This window comes from Canis lupus, chromosome 21 (assembly GCF_003254725.2).
Source record: "Canis lupus dingo isolate Sandy chromosome 21, ASM325472v2, whole genome shotgun sequence".
Lineage (NCBI taxonomy): Eukaryota > Metazoa > Chordata > Mammalia > Carnivora > Canidae > Canis > Canis lupus.
In genome coordinates, this window is record NC_064263.1 from 20,536,013 (window position 1) to 20,555,695 (window position 19,683).

The 19,683-nt window shown below is 35.1% G+C and overlaps 1 protein-coding gene across 8 annotated transcripts in view; it reads left to right on the top strand.

Annotated features, from left to right (window-relative positions):
- NARS2 (asparaginyl-tRNA synthetase 2, mitochondrial) overlaps window positions 1-19,683 on the top strand; it is a 135,384-nt gene that overhangs the window by 42,430 nt on the left and 73,271 nt on the right. For all 8 annotated transcript variants that reach the window (XM_025419528.3, XM_025419522.3, XM_049098723.1 and 5 more), the window contains exon 6: window positions 13,845-13,939. In XM_025419528.3, the coding sequence (XP_025275313.1) occupies window positions 13,845-13,939 (95 nt within the window). The remainder of the gene's footprint in view (window positions 1-13,844; window positions 13,940-19,683) is intronic.

The window sequence follows — 19,683 nt, forward strand, 5'->3', positions numbered from 1 at the left end:
ACTTTGGGCTTCATTTGTTTTTCTTAGAAAAGTAATATAATGTTTTGATGATCAGGTTAACAGTTTGGGGAGGAAAGATGAGTTATTGGAAACGGGGTTACTAGAGTTTTATCATATGTTGTTACTGTTTTGTGTTCTGGACAGTAATCACCAAGGCATATATTTTGTGATAAATCATCGAGCTGTACTTTTCAAACATGTGTTTTGTGTGTTGCAATAGAATATTTAAAGAAAAAAGATTAGTAGGTTTTTAGTGTTCTTTCAGCAAATACTTTTAGTAGAAACATGCTATTTTTGTTTCATAATTAAATTATTACCAATTTTTGAATGCATTAAACCATGCTATCCAAGCATCTTCTCTAAAGCTTTAACATGCTTACAAATTTTTTTTTGTTTTTTTCAAGTGAGATTATATTCCTTATTGACAATATAGGAAGCTTAAAAATTCCTAAAAAGGAATGTTTTAAGTAATGAGGTGATAATTCAGTTCTGTTCCTCTGTATTTATTTAATTAATGGTTTTATCACCTAATTCTGAAACTTCTGGGCACATTTACAAAGTGTAAAAAAATAAACACATTCCTATTTCTGAATCTTATCTTTGTGATAAAGAAACCAGAGTAAAGATCAAGATGTGCCCTATATGAATACAGACAACCTCCTCAGCTCCCTGGTGCTGCATGTATTCTGTGTGAGTACTTTATCTCTTTCTTGTTTACATTTGCTGAGACTGATAGAAATGAGACCATTTCTCTTGGCAAATGAAGTATATAGCATGTTGATCATAGAGATCCATGCATTGATGGAGTTTTTTTAAATGGTCTTTCCTTTTTAGAAACCTTTAAGATTGAAAGCAAAATTGAGCAAAGACACAAATACTTCCTATAAACTCCCTGCCCTACACATACATAGCCTCCCCCTTATCAGTGTCCCCCACCAGAGTGGTACATTTGTTAAATTGTTGGCTCTGTATTGACACATCATTATTCCCAAAGTCCTTAGTTTACTTTAGGATTCATTCTTTGTGTTGTACCTTGTGTTTGGACAAATGTATAATGATGTATAGCTACCATTATAGTATCATTCAGAGTAGTTTCAATGCTTTAAAAAATCTTCTGTGTTGTACCTATTCATCCCTCTCCCCATCCTTCCCCCTGGCAACCACTGATCTTTTTTATTGCCTCCATGGTTTTGCCTTTCCAGAGTACCATACAGTTGGAATCATACAGTATGCAGCCTTTTCATGTTGACTTTTTTCACTTAGTAATATGCATTTGTAATACGACTTTGCATGGCTTGACAGCTCATTTCTTCTTAGCTGAATAATATTCTGTTATCAGGATGTACTACAGTTTATCCATTCAGCTAGGGTGTCTTGGTTGCTTCCAAGTTTTGACGATTGTGAATAAAGCTGCTGTAAGCATAATGTGTGCAGGTTTTGATGCAAGTTTTCAACTCCTTTGGGCAGGTATCAAGCAGTGCAATTGCTCACGTTTACTTAGTTTTGTAAGAAACCACCAAACTATCCTCCAAAGTGACTGTGCCATATTGTATTCCCAACAGCAATGAGTGAGAATTCCTGTTAATCTATATCTTCGCCAGCATTTGGTGTTGTTAGTGTTAGGATTTTGGTCATTCTAATAGATACATAGTGGTATTGACTGGCTTTTCAGCATGCTTGGCCAAGACGCTGCTTGTGAGTCATTTTCTGTGGATCATGTGATTTGAATACCCCCCACCCTTGGCCATTAAAATGAGCAGCAGTTTGTTTTTCAGCAATCTATGAGCCAGGTTTTGTTTTGTTTTTTAATTTTGGACACCTTAAAGAATTAAGAAACTTGGGGAAAGTTCTGTAAGTTCCTTTGGGATTTTAGGCCAATTGATAAATGAGTGAATAAAGTAGGACTTTGTAGATGTAACCTCCGGACATATTCACAAGTTACCAAAGATCAAGGTTAGTGCTTCACATTAAATAGCTTCTGTTTCACAGTGTTAACCTGCAAAATTGAAAAATATTGGAGTTCCTCAGGGATCTTTTCTCTAATTCACTATTGTATCCCTGCATTTAGTCTAATACCTGGCACATAGTAGTCATTCTGTAAGTATTTGTTCAATTGAAAAATGACTTGAAGTAGGGCCTGAAAATACGGGCAATATCTATATTTGAGCTGAGACACACATTTATTTTTCAATGGAGAGACCTTGGAAAAGGCTTCATTCATGTTAATGCTAAGGAATACAGTGATCAAAAATGGTAGGCTATAGCAACTTCTTTCTAGATAGGTATCCTGAGGCAAGGTGATAGGGATTAAGGAGTATAACTTGTTGTGATGAGCACTGGTTGACATATGGAAGTGTTGAGTTACTACATACTACTACACCTGAAACTAATATTACACTGTTAACTAATTGGAATTTAAACAAAAACTTAAAAAATAAAAAGTTTTTAAAATTGTGGAATAACCAGAAATTTAAATATGCTATAAAGCCTCTATATTAAAATAGTGTGTTAGGCAAGCCTGGGTGGCTTAGTCGGTTGAACGGCCAGCTCTTGATTTCAGCTCAGGTCATGATCTCAGGGTCCTGGAATTGCCCTGCACCTGTTGGGGAGTCTGCTTAAGGACTCTCTCTCCCCCTCACTACCCCCCCCGCCCCACCCCCACCCCCGCTTTCTCTCATGCTCACTCACATGCTCTCACTCTCTCTGTAAAAACATAAGTCTTAATTTCATTTTTTTAAAAATAGTGTTATTGGTACATAAATAAGCCAGAGGATAGAACTTAAAGCTCAGAAATAGACCCAAGTTATATTACAAAGATAGTATCTCAAATCATTGAAGAAGAGGCACTAGGTCAACTTTGTAACCATATAATTGTATCAACCAGAAATGAGTTGCAGAATTTTACTTACATTGTGGCAGATGGTGTGATGTAGATATATGTTCTCCTCCCCCCCCACCCCCCCCCCCCCCCGAGAATTTTGGGATAATAATGCTGTGGTAATTTCTGGTTTTCCAGCACATCAGTAGTAATTTCTATGATCCTTAGAATTATGGTACATAATTCATCTATTCTTAACCCACCTCAAACATATTTCTTTCAACTTCTTGAGTATTTTATTTGGAAGAAATAATAAAATATAAGAGAATATAAAGAATAATATTTTTAAAAATATTTATATATTTTTAAAATTTTTTCAAGTAGGCTCCACACCTATGTGCACCCTAGTGTGGAGCTCAAAGTCACAACTCTGAGATCTAGACCTGAGCAGAGATCGAATCAGACAAAAGAATATAAAGACACTTTTTAAAGTACTTGTACATGAAATACAATTTTAGAATCAGAACATTCATTCATTGTGAAAAATATTTCTGAACATAAACTAGGAAGAATGCTTGGTATCTTGTCACTTGCCTCATACTTACTGATTTTTGCTATTGTGCTTTTTAAAAAATTTTATTTATTTTTTTTAAATGTTTTAATTGGAGTTCAATTTGCCAACATATAGCATAACACCCAGTGCTCATCCCGCCAAGTGCCCCCCTCAGTGCCCATTACCCAGTCACCCCAATCCCCCGCCCAATTCCCTTTCCATTACCCCTTGTGCTATTGTGTTTTGATAGTGCATAAAGTAGTTTCTATTTTATTTCTTTAATTACATTTTAGTTATTTTGTTTTCTTTTTTTAGAATACAGCAGAAACATAATATTCAGAGATTTAGAAAGTTTATTTTTAAGATAGCTATTTGGATCTTAGAGCTTATTTTCCCTCACAGAAATATGTAATAATTATATTCACAGGGCAGCCATAAGACTATTTAGTGCATCATGTGGGTAAAATACTGTAACTTTTAGTGACAACTTACAAAACACTGGTAATTAAGCAAAACAAAAATGGTAAAATTGAATAAGAAACTATTTTATGCTTGAGGAAAATTGGAGAATGTGAAGTATTGACATAGAGATCATACAGTCATATGCTGGACATTTTTAAGAGTTGTAAATATTGATCTTTGGTTTTTTATAATTCTAAACATACAGGAGAAGCACAGAAAATAACAACCAAATGTCACCCAGCTCAGTATTTTGCTTCAGAAACTTAAAAATAAATAAAACCTGAAGCTTTTAGTATTAGGTTTAATTTTTATTTTAAACCTTAGCACTCTCATAGTGCTTGACGTAAATTTGGGCAATTTTAAGACTTGCAAGCATAAAGAAAGGAGAAAATAAGGAAGCTGTCCCAGAGGTAACTGGGGTGATTTGTTTAGGGAGAGTAAAGGTTATATAAGAGAGTATATAGATATATACCTTCTTTGGAACTGAGTGAGCCACATCCATCAGAATGCAGAAACAGATGAAGTTGAGATTTTTTTTTTCAGTTCTCAGAAGATTATATTGATGGTAGTAGTATCTTGTCCTTTCCAAATTTGTCTGTTTGATGTCAGATGTTCGAAAGGTGGGTGAGAGAGTACATGTCTTTTCATATTTAGCCAAAAATGATATTTAATTATATAGGATGTCTGTAAAGTATGTGTTTGTGAGTGGGAGTGGATAGGAGGAAGAGTCATAGTAGGCACACAGTTTATTTCTGTGCAGAAAATGAAATTTTTTCTCTAAGCTACTTTAAACTTACAACCATATACTCAAAATACATTCTCTACCTTTTGTATTTTTAAACATTCTTGTAGATGTTAAGACGATGGTGACATTAAAGAAATAATAAACACCTATTTTACAGGTCTACTAGGAAAGTAACAGTATTAATTATAAGCAGTATAGTTATAAGAATTAATATAAGAAACTTCCTGCAAAACTATATGCTTATCAGTACCTATATTGGAAAACAAACATACCACCAAAAGTGCACTAAAGCTATCTTTTAGACCAGCAAAGCTATGACACTGCTGCTAGAAGCTTTTATGGCTAAATGTGTTACATATGCTTTTTGTGCTTTCCTTGCTTCTTTATCACTTTGTCTCTTCTGACTTCTGATGGCTAACTCCCTCTATTCACACTTGACTCACTCTTGGTCAAAAAGCATTTATGGAACAATTACTTATCCCTGGCACTGTGATAGGTACTTAGCATACCAAGGTATATAAACTCATTCCCTCCTCAAAGAACTCAGTGATCATTTGGCCTTCTCTTCTCTTGGCCCTCCCCCAACTGTGTTTTTATTATAGGTAGTACAATAGAACCACCTATATTCTCCTGGTATTTGATTTTGTTCCATGCTTTGTTCTTGGTTTTAAATTTTTTATTGGTGCTGATCAAAGGAATCTGCGCCACCATAGGACAAAAGATAAAATCATTAGTGTTTATGTGATAAAGAATGCACAGGGAATAGAGCACCTGCCTAGCACAGTCAGTAGAGCATGTAACTCCTGATTTCAGGGTCGTTGAGTGCAAGCCCCATGTTGGGCATAAAGCTTACTTAAAAAAAAAAAAAGACAATAATTATAATAATAAATGAAATCTGTTTGTATCAAAAAACAAATTAAAAAAAGAATACATGGGATAAACCCATATACCATTTGAGTACCTAATAGTACCTAAGATTACCTAAGATTATACTTTTAAAAAAATATTATTTTAAGTATCTTTTTTGAATGGATAATATAGTTCATGGTTCATAGGTACTAATTTAAAAGTACAAAAGGATTCTATCCCACCTTTGTTCCCCAATGATCTACTTTCCTTCCCCTGAATCAACCATTGTTATTTCTTGTGAATCCTGAAAATATTTTGTGGCACTATCACATTGTAGTTAAAGATAGAGATTCTGGCCAGACCACTTTGATTCATATTGTGCCTCACGTTAGGCAAGTTAAATTAATAACTTCTTTGTCTCATTTTCTCCTCTGTAAATGGGAATACTAGTACTTTTTTAGGTTGCTTGTAAACTCTTTAGCACAGTACATGGCACATGGTGTTTAGAGCATATTGGCTTTAGTTGTTTCTGTAAATATGTATATATCTGAATGTGTATTCTTTTAATCTCAGGAAGACAAAGTTGAAATAAAAACAATTTTCATTCATGGTATACTGTTGTTATTGGTCTTGGAAAGGCACTTCTATATTAATTGTGTAACAAAACCATTTATTCTTTCCCATTAAGTCTACAGGTCATTTGGGTGATTCTGATCCCTGTTACAATTGGTTAGCTGTTGGTTTGGTGGGGAGCAGGCCATTTGAGGATGGCCTCACATGTCTCTTAAATTTCTCTATCATGTTAATCAGGGCATGATCTCTTTGGTGGTCTAGGTCCAAGAAAGAATATGGAAATGCACAGGCATCTTTCTCAAGCCACTATTTTTGTCAATTTTTGTTACTATGTCATTGATCAAAATAAGTCACATGGCCAAACTCACATTTAGTGTGCAACAATTTGCCAAGGGGTGCTGATACAGAAAGGTGTGATAAATTGAAGTCATTAATGCATTTAATCTAATCTAATTACTCTGTAGTAATTGCAGTCCAGCATTTGGTGGTTATCTTAGAGCAAGATAGTAATACAGAAGACAAGCTAGAAACTAGAGATCACTGAGCACCTCAGTATATGTGTGTCACTGTGTCAGACTGCCACAATCTTCTGAGAGTCATGACTTCAGCTTTAGTTTCTCCTTTCAGATCTTTTGTGGGTTTTTTGTTTGTTTTTTAAAGATTTTATTTATTCATAAGAGACACACAGAGAGAGGCAGAGACACAGGCAGAGGGATTAGCAGGCTCCCCGCAGGGAGTTCTTGCAGGACTCCATCCCAGGACCCCAGGATCATGACCTGAGCCAAAAGCAGACGCTTAACCACTGAGCGACCCAGGTGCCCCACCTCTCAGATCTTTTGCACATTCCTAACAACAGATGGCCAACCATAACCTGGAACCAAGCAGGAAACTTAGTCCTCCATTCCAGTGGGAACAATAATGCCAAGCCAACAAAGCACAAATTCAGCATAGACCCTTTTTTGTTTTATTTATTCCTCTTTATCCCAGTCTCTGCTCCCATTCTTTTTTGTCTGTCTCAGAGGTACGCACTTTAAGGTAGTTGCTATATCATCTTTTATTACGTATATAGCCTCATAAAATAGGAGTGATCTTTTGTATGTGATTTTAGTTCACATTAATGATAATGTATTATGTATCTTTTCTGTTTCCTATTTTACCCATTTAACTCTGTTGAAATTCTATGTAGGTATATTTATTTGTTGCTTCTCATTGCTACAAAATAATCCAGTGGTATTTGCTGTATTTTACTTATTCTTCTAGTTAAGGATTCTTAGGGTGTCCAGTTCTAAATTACCCCCAGAAAAAAAGTAATTAAATAGTCTTCAACATATTCCCTAATGGACTTGTGTAAAAATTTCTCTGGAATATATATCCAGGAATTCCCAGGTCATAGGGCATATATATTCTTAACTTCATGAACTTCTCTGGAATAGTAGTACCAGTTTACACCATATGGACCTTATGAGAAGGTTCCAGTTTTCCTATGAATTCGTTTTTTATGACCTTGTAACAAATTGACTCAAACCCAGTGACATAAAACAACACCCTTGATTACTCAGTTCTGTGTACCAATAGTCCGTGATGTTGTAGCTGGGTTTTCCATCAGGATCTTACAAGGCTGAAACCAGTGTGTGTACCAGTTGCATTGTCTGTTGGAATTTGACATTTCCTTTGAAAATCATTTATTCTATCAGCCAAATTCAGTTCCTTGCATTCTAGGACTGAAATTCCCATCTTGTTGGTGACTATTGGCTAGTTTGCTCTCAGCTCCTAGGGACTGTCCTAAGTACCTTTGCCTGTGGCCTTCTCCATCTTCAAGCCAGTGACAATCTTTTGAATTCTCCTGCTTCAAATCTCTGACTTCCTTTTCTGCAACCAGCTGTAGAAAACATTTCTGCTTTTAAAGGGTTCATGTGGTTCGGTCAGGAATATCCAGAAAAATCTCCCAAATCTTGAGGCCATCTGATTTGGAATTTTATTTTTTCATTTTTGGATCTTCTAGTAAATGAACTGTAAGGCAGAACAAATAAATATCTTTTTTTTTTTTTTTTTTTTTTTTTTGCTCATTTCTTTATTCTTTTCATCATGGTAAGTGCACTCTTTAATCCCCAACCCCTATTTCACCCATCTCCCCACCTGTCTCCCCTCTAGTAACCATCAGTTTATTCTCTAGAGTTAGGAATCTGTTTCTTGATTTGCCTCTTCCTTTTTTTCTTTTCCTTTGTTTGTTTGTTTTGTTTCTTAAATTCTGCATATGAGTGAGATCATATGGTATTTGTCTTTATCTGACTTATTTCACTTAGCATTATACTCTGTAGCTCTGTCCATGTTGTTGCAAATAGCAAGATTTCATTCTCTTTTACGGCTGTATAATTTTCCATTACATATATGTGTACATATATGATGTATATGTGTGTGTGTGTACACACATATCTCCCACATTTTATTTATTCATTTCATCTATTGATGGACATGTGGGCTGCTTCCATAGTTTGGCTATTGTAAATAATGCTGCAATAAACATAGGGTTGCGTGTATCCCTTTGAATTAGTATTTTTTGTGTGTGTTTTGGGAGTAAATGCCTGGTAGCCCAATTGCTGCACTGTAGGGTAGCTCTGTTTTTCATTTTTTGAAGAACTTCCATACTATTTTCCACAGTGGCTGCACTAGTTTACATTCCCACCAACACTGCAAGAAAAGGTTTCCTTTTTTTTTTTTCCACATCCTCACCAACACCTGTTGTTGCTTGTGGTTTTTATTTTATCCGTTTTGACAGGTGTGAGGTGATATCTCATAGTGATTTTTTTTAAAGATTTTATTTATTTATTCATGAGAGACAGAGAGACAGACAGATAGAGAGAGAGGCAGAGAGGCAGAGACACAGGCAGAGGGAGAAGCCGGCTCCATGCAGGGAGCCTGATGCAGGACTCAATCCCGGGACTCCATCCCGGGACTCCAGGATCACACCCTGGGCGGAAGGCGGGTGCTAAAATGCTGAGCCACCCAGGGATCTCCTCATTGTGATTTTGATTTGCATTTCCTTGATGATGAGTAATGCTGAGCATCTTTTCTTGTGTCTGTTGGCTACCTGAAAGTTTTCTTTGAAGAAGTGTCTGTTCGTTTCTTTTGCCCATTTTTGAATTGCGTTATTCATTTTTGGGGTGTTGAGTTAGTTGTATAAGTCCTTAATATGTTTTGGATACTAAGCCTTTATTGGATATGTCGTTTGCAATTATCTTCTCCCATTTAGTAGATTGCCTTTTAATTTTGTGTTTCCTTCAGTGTTCAGAAGCTTTTTATTTTGATGTAGTCCCAATTTATTTCTGCTTCTTTCCTTTGCCTCAAGAGACATATGTAGAAAAATATTATACAGCTGATGTCAGAGAGATTACTGCCTGTGGTCACTGATTTGGACTTTTATTTTATTTTATTTTTTTTAAAGATTTTTATTTATTTATTCATTCATTCATAGAGACACAGAGAGAGGCAGAGACACAGGCAGAGGGAGAAGCAGGCACCATGCAGAGAGCCCGAAGTGGGACTCATCCAGGGTCTCCAGGATCATGCCCTGGGCCACAGGTGACGCTAAACTGCTGCGCCACTGGGGCTGCCCTGATTTGGAGTTTTAATTACAAAATCCCTTCATGACAGTACCTGGCTTAGCGGTTGATCGAATAAACCAGGGACTGAGAATCTTGGGCATGTCTAAGATATCTCCCTACCATACTCTTGAGTCTAAAACTACACTTGACATTAAACAACTTTCTAATCTTTGTCATTCTGGTATATATAGTGAATTCTTTTTAAAATGCCTTATTTTCATTTGCATTTCTTTAATTTGTAGGAAATTTGAGTGTTTCCTCGTACATCTTAGCCATTTGAATTTTTCTTTTTGTAAATTTCTTTTCATGTGACTTGCCCATTTGGGGAACAGCTTATTTTCTTTCTTGTTTTCTTGTCAGTAGGTCCTTGTTTGTCCTGTCCATTAATCACTTGTCAATCTTAGATGCTGAAAATATTTTTTTTAAGGTTTTGTTTTTAATAATCTCTACACTCAACATGGGGCTCAAACTCTCCATCCTGAGATCAGGAGTCACATTATCTACTGACTGAGCCAGCCAGGCACCCTGAAAATATTTTCTTCTTAATAAGTCATTCTTTTGACTTTGCCTATACCTTCCTTTATTAAACAGAAATCTTTAATTTTAATGTTAAATTTGTCCATTTTTCAGTTTATCATTTGCAGTTTGGGGATCTTGTTAAAGAGAAATCCTATCCACAAAATTAGATGCATAATTTATTCTTTCTTCATTGCTACAAAGTATTTAAGATTACAAATCTTAAATTTGCAATCCTATGTAGGTTTTGACCCTGTCAAATCCAATAGCTACTTATATATGCTCTTTTAAAAATTGAGGTGAAATTTATATAGCATAAAATTAACCATTTTAAAGAGTACAGTTTGTGGCATTTAGTGCATTTATCATGTTATACAACTAACTACCTATATCAAGTTCTAAAACATTTTCATTGTCCCAAAACAAACCCCATGCCCCATTCCCATTTCTCCTTCCCCCTCCAGACCCATGGCTCTCAACCATCAGTGTCTGTGGATTTACTTCATTTAGACATTTCATATAAATGGGATCATATAATATGTGGCCTTTTATGTCTTACTTTCACTTAGCATAATGTGTTCAAGGTTTAGCCATATTTTAATGTATATAGAAGTACTTCATCTTATGGCTGAATATCATTCCATTGTTTATATTATATTACATTTTTTTTTCTGTTAATGGACATTTGAATTGTTTCTGCCTTTGGCTACTGTGAACAGTGCTTTTATGGACATGAAGGTACATATATATATTTGAGTGCCTGGTTTTAATTCTTTCAGATATATACCTAGGAGCAGAATTGGTAGGTTGCATAGTAATTCTTTGTTTATCTTTTTAAAAGACCATCAAACTGTTTTCCTAAGCAACTGCACCATTTAATGTTTCTAGTTTCATTCTATTACAGGTAAAGAAAAGAACTTTTATGATTTTAGTCTTTTTTAACATTGAATTTGTCTTATGTCGTAACATATGGTCTATCCTGATTAATATTTCATGTGTGCTTGAGACAGTGTGCCGTCTGTTGTTGGTGATGGAGTCTATCATTTTTAAGTTTCCTCTCTTGATTCAGCATTTGTTTGGTTGCTATAAACCTTTGACTGTTTACCAGAGTCCCCACAGTTGATTTTGATGGCTTTTACAAATTCTTTTCAGTTTTTCTGTGGAGAAACGGTGCTTCAGAGCTACCTATCCCTCCGTGTTTGCTGACAGTACCCTCAACAATTACTTTTTTTTTTTTTAAGATTTTATTTATTTATTCATGGGAGACAGAGAGAGAGAGAGGCAGAGACGCAGGTAGAGGGAGAAGCAGGCTCCATGCAGGGAGCCTGATGCGGGACTCGATCCTGGGTCTCCAGGATCACACCCCAGGCTGCAGGTGGGACTAAACCGCTGCGCCACCAGGGCTGCCCCAACAATTACTTTTTTTTTTAATTTTTATTTATTTATGATAGTCACACACACACACAAACACAGAGACATAGGCAGAGGGAGAAGCAGGCTCCATGCACCGGGAGCCCGACATGGGATTCGATCCCGGGTCTCCAGGATCGCGCCCTGGGCCAAAGGCAGGTACCAAACCGCTGCACCACCCAGGGATCCCAGCAATTACTTTTTAAAATATTTTATAATGTTCCTTTAATAATTCTGAAATAAAGCGTATAGATAATATAACTTAATTCATACAGAAGTTTTTAAAAATCAATGTGATGCATAAGTTGTAATAAAAAGGAGAAATAAAAGAAAGTAATTTTTTAAAACGTAATATGAATTTCAGTATGTAAATATGTACAACATTGGAAGGCATGATTAAGTAGTGATATGTTTATACATATTTAAATAAGTTGGATTTAAGAGATGTAAGAGGATTAGATTCCATTTTGTCCAAATGCTAATAAATGAAAGAGTAAAGTATAGTCATAAAAACTAGACTTTTTGGGTAGCCCGGGTGGCTCAGCGGTCTAGCGCCACCTTCAGCCCAGGGCATGATCCTGGGGACCCAGGATCAAGTCCCACGTCTCCCTGCATGGAGCCTGCTTCTCCCTCTGCCTGTGTCTCTGCCTCTCTCTCTCTCTGTCTCTCATGAACAAATAAAATCTTAAAAAAAAAAAAAACTAGACTTTTTTTATGCACATGAAATGAGAGAAACCACTGTGTAGAAGTCAAGATATAACACCAATACAAATTATAGATTAAAGAGGTAAAGGAAAGGAGAAAATATAATATTCTAATAATGTGTTGGGCCTTACTTGAAACCTAATTATTTAGTAAATAGGAACTGTAGAGAGTATAGTATATTTTTTTATTTTGGAAATCGTAACATATATCAGGGCAAATATTTTTAGTCTTGAGTACTTAAGTCCTTGGAAACAGAATCCTCTCAGTGAATATGGGATTCAAAGATGGCTTTTAAAAAGCAGTGATAGGACGTGTAAGACCAGTATCAAAGTAAGTTTGAAAAATAACAGGCAGTTACAAAATAAATGAGTGATTTCAACTGGTAAGTTTTACACTAGATTTCTTACTCATATATGCCTGTATATGATATGCAATATTTTTAGAACCAGTAGAATTAAATAAAATGCCTTCATTTCATGTGTTTCTATAATTCAGTATTTGATACTAAGTCTTTTAAAAGGAGACTCACATTCTCTATTGCATATTTAAAATTGACTTTGTTGCTTTTATAGTAACTGCACTATTATACTAAAAAACTTTCAAATAAATGCACAATTTGAAGTAACAAGAGTAGGGAAGTTAACTTTCCTCCCAAAAAATAAGTATAATAGTTATACTTCGATCCAGAAACTTTCTTAATTATACTATTTAAATTGCATTTAGGAAAAAAACATAATAAATAAATAAATTGCATTTAGGGGGCACCTAGGTGGCTCAGTAGGTTAAGCCTCTGCCTTCAGCTTGGGTCATGATGATCCAGGGGTCTTGGGATCTGCTGGCTTCTGGCTCCCTGTTCAGTGGGGAGTCTGCTTCTCCCTCTCCCTCTGCTGCTCCTGCTTGTGCTCTCTCTTTCTGTCAAATAAATAAATAATCTTTTTTTTAGAACATAAAGTAAGTAATATTTGACCCCCAAATAATTTTTTAGCTTGCGATAAATGCTGACTGGCTTGTTTCCTACCTGTTTCAAACGAAATAATCCCCTTATCTATTGTAAATTTATAAAAATCTTAAATAACTCTCAGTACCTTTTAAAGATAGGATTCTGCTCTTCTGAGTTATGGTGGGAGTTAATGTATATAAAAGCTTAAAATGTGTTTATAAGAATCTGCATTTAAAAGCATTAATAAAAATTTAATAATATGACAACACATGTTCTAGAGGCTATTCCCTTGAGAAAATCAAATCTCAATCATAGGTCAGAATTTTAAGAGATTATGTAATTTTTCACATTAAAAATTTTTAATCTATAATCTCTTTCCTTGTCTCTCAATCAGAATCATTTTTTAGGGTGAGTGTATCTTGTGACAAAAGTACTATGTCCTTTAGTTGTATGTTTTGAAAATATGGAGTAAATATCTTTGACCTTAGCTCTTTCTAAGCAGGCATTTTCTCTTTTAGGAGTGTACGGAGAACTGCATTTATTTTCATGAAAATGACCTGTCCTCACATATATTTAATTGCATTGTGATTTTTAGTTGTGGCATGTATGTGAATGTGAAAGCAGAGCAGAATACCTCATAGCTTTTTGTGGCTCATGTTTTTCATTTGCAGCCTTCAAGCAAAATTAAGATGCCTGAGGAGAATTTCTTCAATGTTCCTGCATTCTTAACTGTTTCAGGACAACTTCACCTAGAAGTGATGTCAGGGTACAGAATTTTCTTTTTCTTTTGCTTTAATGGACTACTGATTATGGGTTGGGTGAGAGTGAAGTAATGCATTTTTTCTCCAATGCTAAAACCTAAAAATTGAAATTAGTGTTTACTGTTAGTCCATTTGAATTCACTGAAGTATATTTAGATTTGACAATAACCAAGTTTCTTCCTTAAATCACATTTGTTTAGACTTTTGGTTTTAGTGAAAAATGTGACACTGGAAAGAGGTTGTGATTTTTTTTTTGCTAATTTTTTTTTTCAATAAATCTCCTAGTATGTAATCAGAATGTAAGTGTAATTAATCATCTTTTTGAAAATAAAGGCAATTATAGTTCACATCCAAACCAGGTATCAGCCCCTTTCATTAAAAAAAAGGGGGAGGAGGATCCCTGGGTGGCTCAGCGGTTTAGCACCTGCCTTTGGCCCAGGGTGTGATGCTGGAGTCCCAGGATCGAGTCCCACATCAGGCTCCCTGCATGGAGCCTGCTTCTCCCTCTGCCTGTGTCTCTGCCTCTCTCTCTCTCTCTCTCTCTCTCTCTCTCTCTGTGTGTGTGTGTGTGTATCATGAATAAATAAATAAAATCATAAATAAATAAATAAATAAATAAATAAATAAATAAATAAAATAATTTTTAAAAAGGTACCCAGAACAAATGGAAGAAAAAATGTTTTAAATCATCGGTTTATAAAGAAAACTAACCTACAAAAGTACCATCAGGAACGACATGTAACTTTAGAAAGTCTTAGAAGTCAGATTACATGGTCTTGAAAATAACATAAACTTTACTTAGCTTCTTTTCTGATTTATCTTTGAGACAAAGTGTTATTTGATCATTCCAATAACAAGATAATTGACAATGTTATCAGAATACTGTACAGAAAACTTATCATCATAATAGCCCTGTGAGACTGTAGGATTTGCAGAGCAGTGTGTAGAAAAGGTCATGTAAGGCATGTCATGGAAAGTTCCTTAATGCCTTTGAAGGCATAATTTTAAAAAATTAAAATCATGACTCATACAAATATGAAGAAACATGTATCAAATATTTTATTCAATTCATTAATTACTAATGGAACAAGTAAAGTAGTAAGGCTAGTTAAGAGAGTGAAGAGCTGTGTATTCACAGGCAATCTAATAAAGGAATTTTAGAATAAGATGCTAGGTTAGTTAGTTACAAACTGGTTAATGTCCTACAGACCAATAAGCCTTAACATTTGGCATTTTCTTTTCTACCTGACAGAAATGATTTGCAACTCTACTAAACAGAAATCTACAAGTTAACATGTAACTTTACTTAATCTGGGATATTTAATTCAATAGTAAATAGAATCATGCAACAAAGTACATCCTTTTTTTTTTTTTTTTTCCAGGTTTTATTTATTTGAGATGGAGAAATCATGAGCAGGGGGAGGGGCCCAGGGAGAAGCAGACTCCCCACGAGCAGAGAGCCATAGCCTCCATCCCAGGACCCTGAGATCAGGACTAGAACAAAGGCAGACACAACTGACTGAGCCACCCAGATGCCCCTAGAGCAATGTACATTCTGATAAGTAATTAAATAACCTTTGAATGAGTCTGTGTCCTCAGATTCCATTGAAAGGGCATACTGATCTTTTGGCCTTATAAGGATATATCCAAGTTTTAGATAACCTTTCTTAAATTTTTGGTATTCATTTTTTTAGTCTATGAAGTTAGAGGCAAAGTACCTTCCCCTCAGAAGTGTCATAAATATGTGAAAGGTGTAAATTTACGAGGTTTGCCATTATACTACTAGTAGTGGATTAAATATATTCCTTCTTTACCAGTAAAGTTCAGTGAACCATGGAACACAGTGTACAGTAAAACTTGACAGATTAAATTGGCAGAATTTCAGGTTCTGTATTTTTTAATGTGTTTTGAAGTATTTCTGTTAATGTCAGTCAAATGTATCTAATTGAATATGCATAGTCCTAGGACTATTAATATGCAGTACCTCATGTTTCAGATTAATGCCTGATTTAATCTCCAATAAGAAATTGTTAGTCTTCCCTCAGCCTTTTCTTTAATTTTATTTAACACTTTCAAAATGGAGTAAATGATAGTTAAATTAGAAGTTTAACATTTTCCAAAAGGATATCTATGTTGGTTTAGTGGTTTCATGGCTCCATTTTTAAGTTCAATTTTGTAGTTATTGTTGTTTTTAATAAACTTTCTATTTTTGAGTAATTTTTAAATATATAAAAGTTGCAAAGACAGTGCAAACTTTTTGTATACACCTTTTGCCCAGTTTCACCCATTATAAATATCGTATATTGCTATGGTACATTTTGTCAAAACTAAGAACCTCTTGTTAGTACATTACTGTTAACTACATTCCAGGCTTTATTTGGATTTCACTTTTCCATTATACCTTCTTTCTTCTATCAGGATCCAGTTCAGGGTACCACATTACATTTAGGTGTCATATTTCCCCAATCTCTTCTAATCTGTAACAATTTCTCAGTCTTTCCTTGTTTTTCATGACTTGTAGAATGTATCCCAATCTGGATTTGGCCGATGTTTTTTCTCATGTTTCAACTGGAATCATATGGGGTTTTGGAAGGAATACCATAGAGGTGAAGTGCTGTTACCATCATCAGGGAGTTTGTGATATGCATATGGTGACATTAACCTTTATGACTTGAATTAGACAGTGTTTGCTGGTTTTCTCCACTGAAAATGTACTATTTTTCCCTTTCTTTGTCCTTTGGAAGTCAGTTATTAGATCTAGCCCACCCTCATTGGAGGTGGGAGTGAGGGGTTGGGAAGTAGGAGATAGAATTAAGCATCACCTCCTGAATGTAATGTAGTTAGAATCATGTTAGTATGTAACCTTTTCAGATTGGTTTCTTTAGTTTAGCATAATATACATTTAAGGTTCCTCCACAACTTTTCATGGCTTGGTAGCTCATTTCTGAATATTCCATTATCTGGATGTGCCACAGTTTATCCATTCACCTACTGAGGAACACCTTGGTTTGCTTCCAAGTTTTGGCAGTTTATCCTAGGCTTTTCATTTTCCCTACTGTGGCCCTTGAAGCAACCATTTCTCCAGAGAGATGTGGTTCCTTTTATTGGAAAATGTTATTTAGAAACCAAGATTTAGTCATTGAGTATCTTGCTGCTCTTGGGGGATTATTGCTTCTAAACCCTCTGGGCAGACAGAGCTATAAATAATTTTTTTAAAGATTTTTTATTTATTTATTAGAGACATAGAGAGAGAGAGAGAGAGAGAGAGAGAGAGAGGCGGGGGGTGGGGGGGGGGTGGGGGCAGAGGGAGAAGCAGGCTCTATGCTGGGAGCCTGACGTGGGACTCAATGCCGGGTCTCCAGGATCACACCCTGGGCTGAAGGCGGTGCTAAACCGCTAAGCCACTGGGGCTGCCCAATACATTTTTTAAACAAGAGAAAGTTAAGTGTTTTCATTATATTTTGCCTATAAATACAATTTGTAAGTGATGTATTCTGAGAGAATTGAAGTATACTAAGTTGCAAAACCTATATTCAAAAATGTCACATAATAAAATTCTCCATTTCTTGTCAGAACCAGAATTGGAGGAAGGTTCAGTCTAATGTATTTGAAAGAGTGTTTGATTATTGTTGTTTTTTGTTGTTGTTGTTGGTTTTGCTTTGCTTTGCTTTTGGTGTTTTGTTAACAGGTGTTTTTTCCTTATTATTATTTTTTTTAATAAGCTATGAAGGCAAGCATATTTAACAATAAAACATGCTTTCATCTTGGACATTGCTGTTGGAAATATAAATTGGTACAGCTTTTCTAGAGAAATGCCTTTTACCAAGAATTTCATTTCTAGGAATTTTTATTGAGGGAATGATCTTACAACTCTGTAAAAGTGTATAAACAAAAATGTTGAAAGCAACTTTGCTTATACTAGGGAATAAATACTAACGATCTAAATGTCCATTTAGGAAGATAGATTAACCATCAGTGTACCAAGAAAACAGTCATCATCATTTACCATCTAGGTATAATGAACCTTATTTTTAATAAATATTTTTAAGCAATCTTAAGAATAATTTGCAGAGGTAAAAATAAGGGGTTAGTGAAAATCAACATTTTTAGAATTTTAATAATATAAACATGCAAACCCAGATTTTTGAAAGCTGCTTTATTGAGAGAGAATTTATTTACCATAAAATTCACCAATTTAAAGAATACAATTCAGTGGCTTTCAGTATATTTTCACAGTTCAAATGTCACCATAATCTAATTTAAGAATATTTCTATCAGGGGTACCTGGGTGGCTCAATTGGTTAAGCATCTGCCTTCTGCTCAGGGTCCTGGGATCAAGTCCCATGTTGGGCTCCCTGCTCAGCGAGGAGTCTGCTTCTCCCTCTGCTCTTTCTCCCAATGATTCCCAACCAATGATTAAATTACTTATTTTTGTCATTTTCACATTTTCTTCCAGACACTTTTGTATATATACTTGCCTTCAGCCTTTGTTCACTTTTAACCTATCAAATAACTTCTGGTGCAAAATGTAGATGATAAAAGAATATTGTCACATATCCTTTCAGCAGACTGGTGTGATCCAAGTTCTTATTGCATGTTATTGCATGATAAAGTCCTAACTGTAGAATAACTAATTGAATAAAAAATATCATATTTCCTTTTTGCCCTTAGAAATATATTATTCACTTATTAGTTCTTGGGTTTGAGAAAATTCATTTAGGGTATCGTTATCTGTACGTTCACAGTCTGAGATTTCACATATATAACCAATTTCACCATTATTATTGGAGGCTAGATTGTTACTATCTGTCTCTCTGCATTCATTTCCTGACTTGGCTAATATTTATGAAGCATCTTTATCATTTTTCTTCTCTTTGTCATTGTGAGTGAAAAATAAAAGAACTCAATTCTCAACTGTGTTCTTTCATAACTACAAAAAGATAACATTTGTATCTCCAGGCTTTTCTTAGACCTTTTTGAAAGATGACACAATACTTTGTGTACTGTAGTAAGAAAACTGAAGATGAAATAATGGTGATGATATCTCTCACTCTACACCTTCCTCTTATCCACTATGCATCCTAGACATCCATCATTTCTATTTTCAATGTTTCACTCTTTTTTAACTTCATTAGGAGTAACTGGTGAGTAATGATGAAATAATTTCTAGGGTGATGAAATAACAAAATGTTTAAATATACAAGAAAAATAAGATCAGTAAACCCCATATATATCTTAGATTCGTGAAAGGATTCAATGAGTTTTATTCTATTTGAATAAAATACTATAAATTTCTCTGTCTTTTGGATGACCTCTGTAGTGGCTTGATTATGTCCCCACAAAGGACAGTCCCTGTGAATACAATCTTATTTGGAAAGAAGGTATTTGCAGGTGTTAAAATAGTGGCCTAAATTCAATGACTATTATCTTTATAAAAGAATGAAGGAGATTTGGATTCAGAGACATGGAGGAGATAGGCACAGAAGGAAGGAAGACATGAAGAAGGCAGCAGAGACAGGAGTGATTCTGAGGAATGAATGCTAAGGATGCTGAGAGCCGCTGGAAAGTAGTTCTTCCCTAGAACCTTAGAAGGAGCATGGCATTGCCAATACCTTGATTTCAGATTTTTGGCATTTATAGCTGTGAGATAATGAATTCCTGTGCTTTAAGCCACCGAGCTTGTGGTAATTTATTTTGGCCACCTTAGAAAATTAATATAACCTTTAAGAAAGTATAAATCATGAGATAC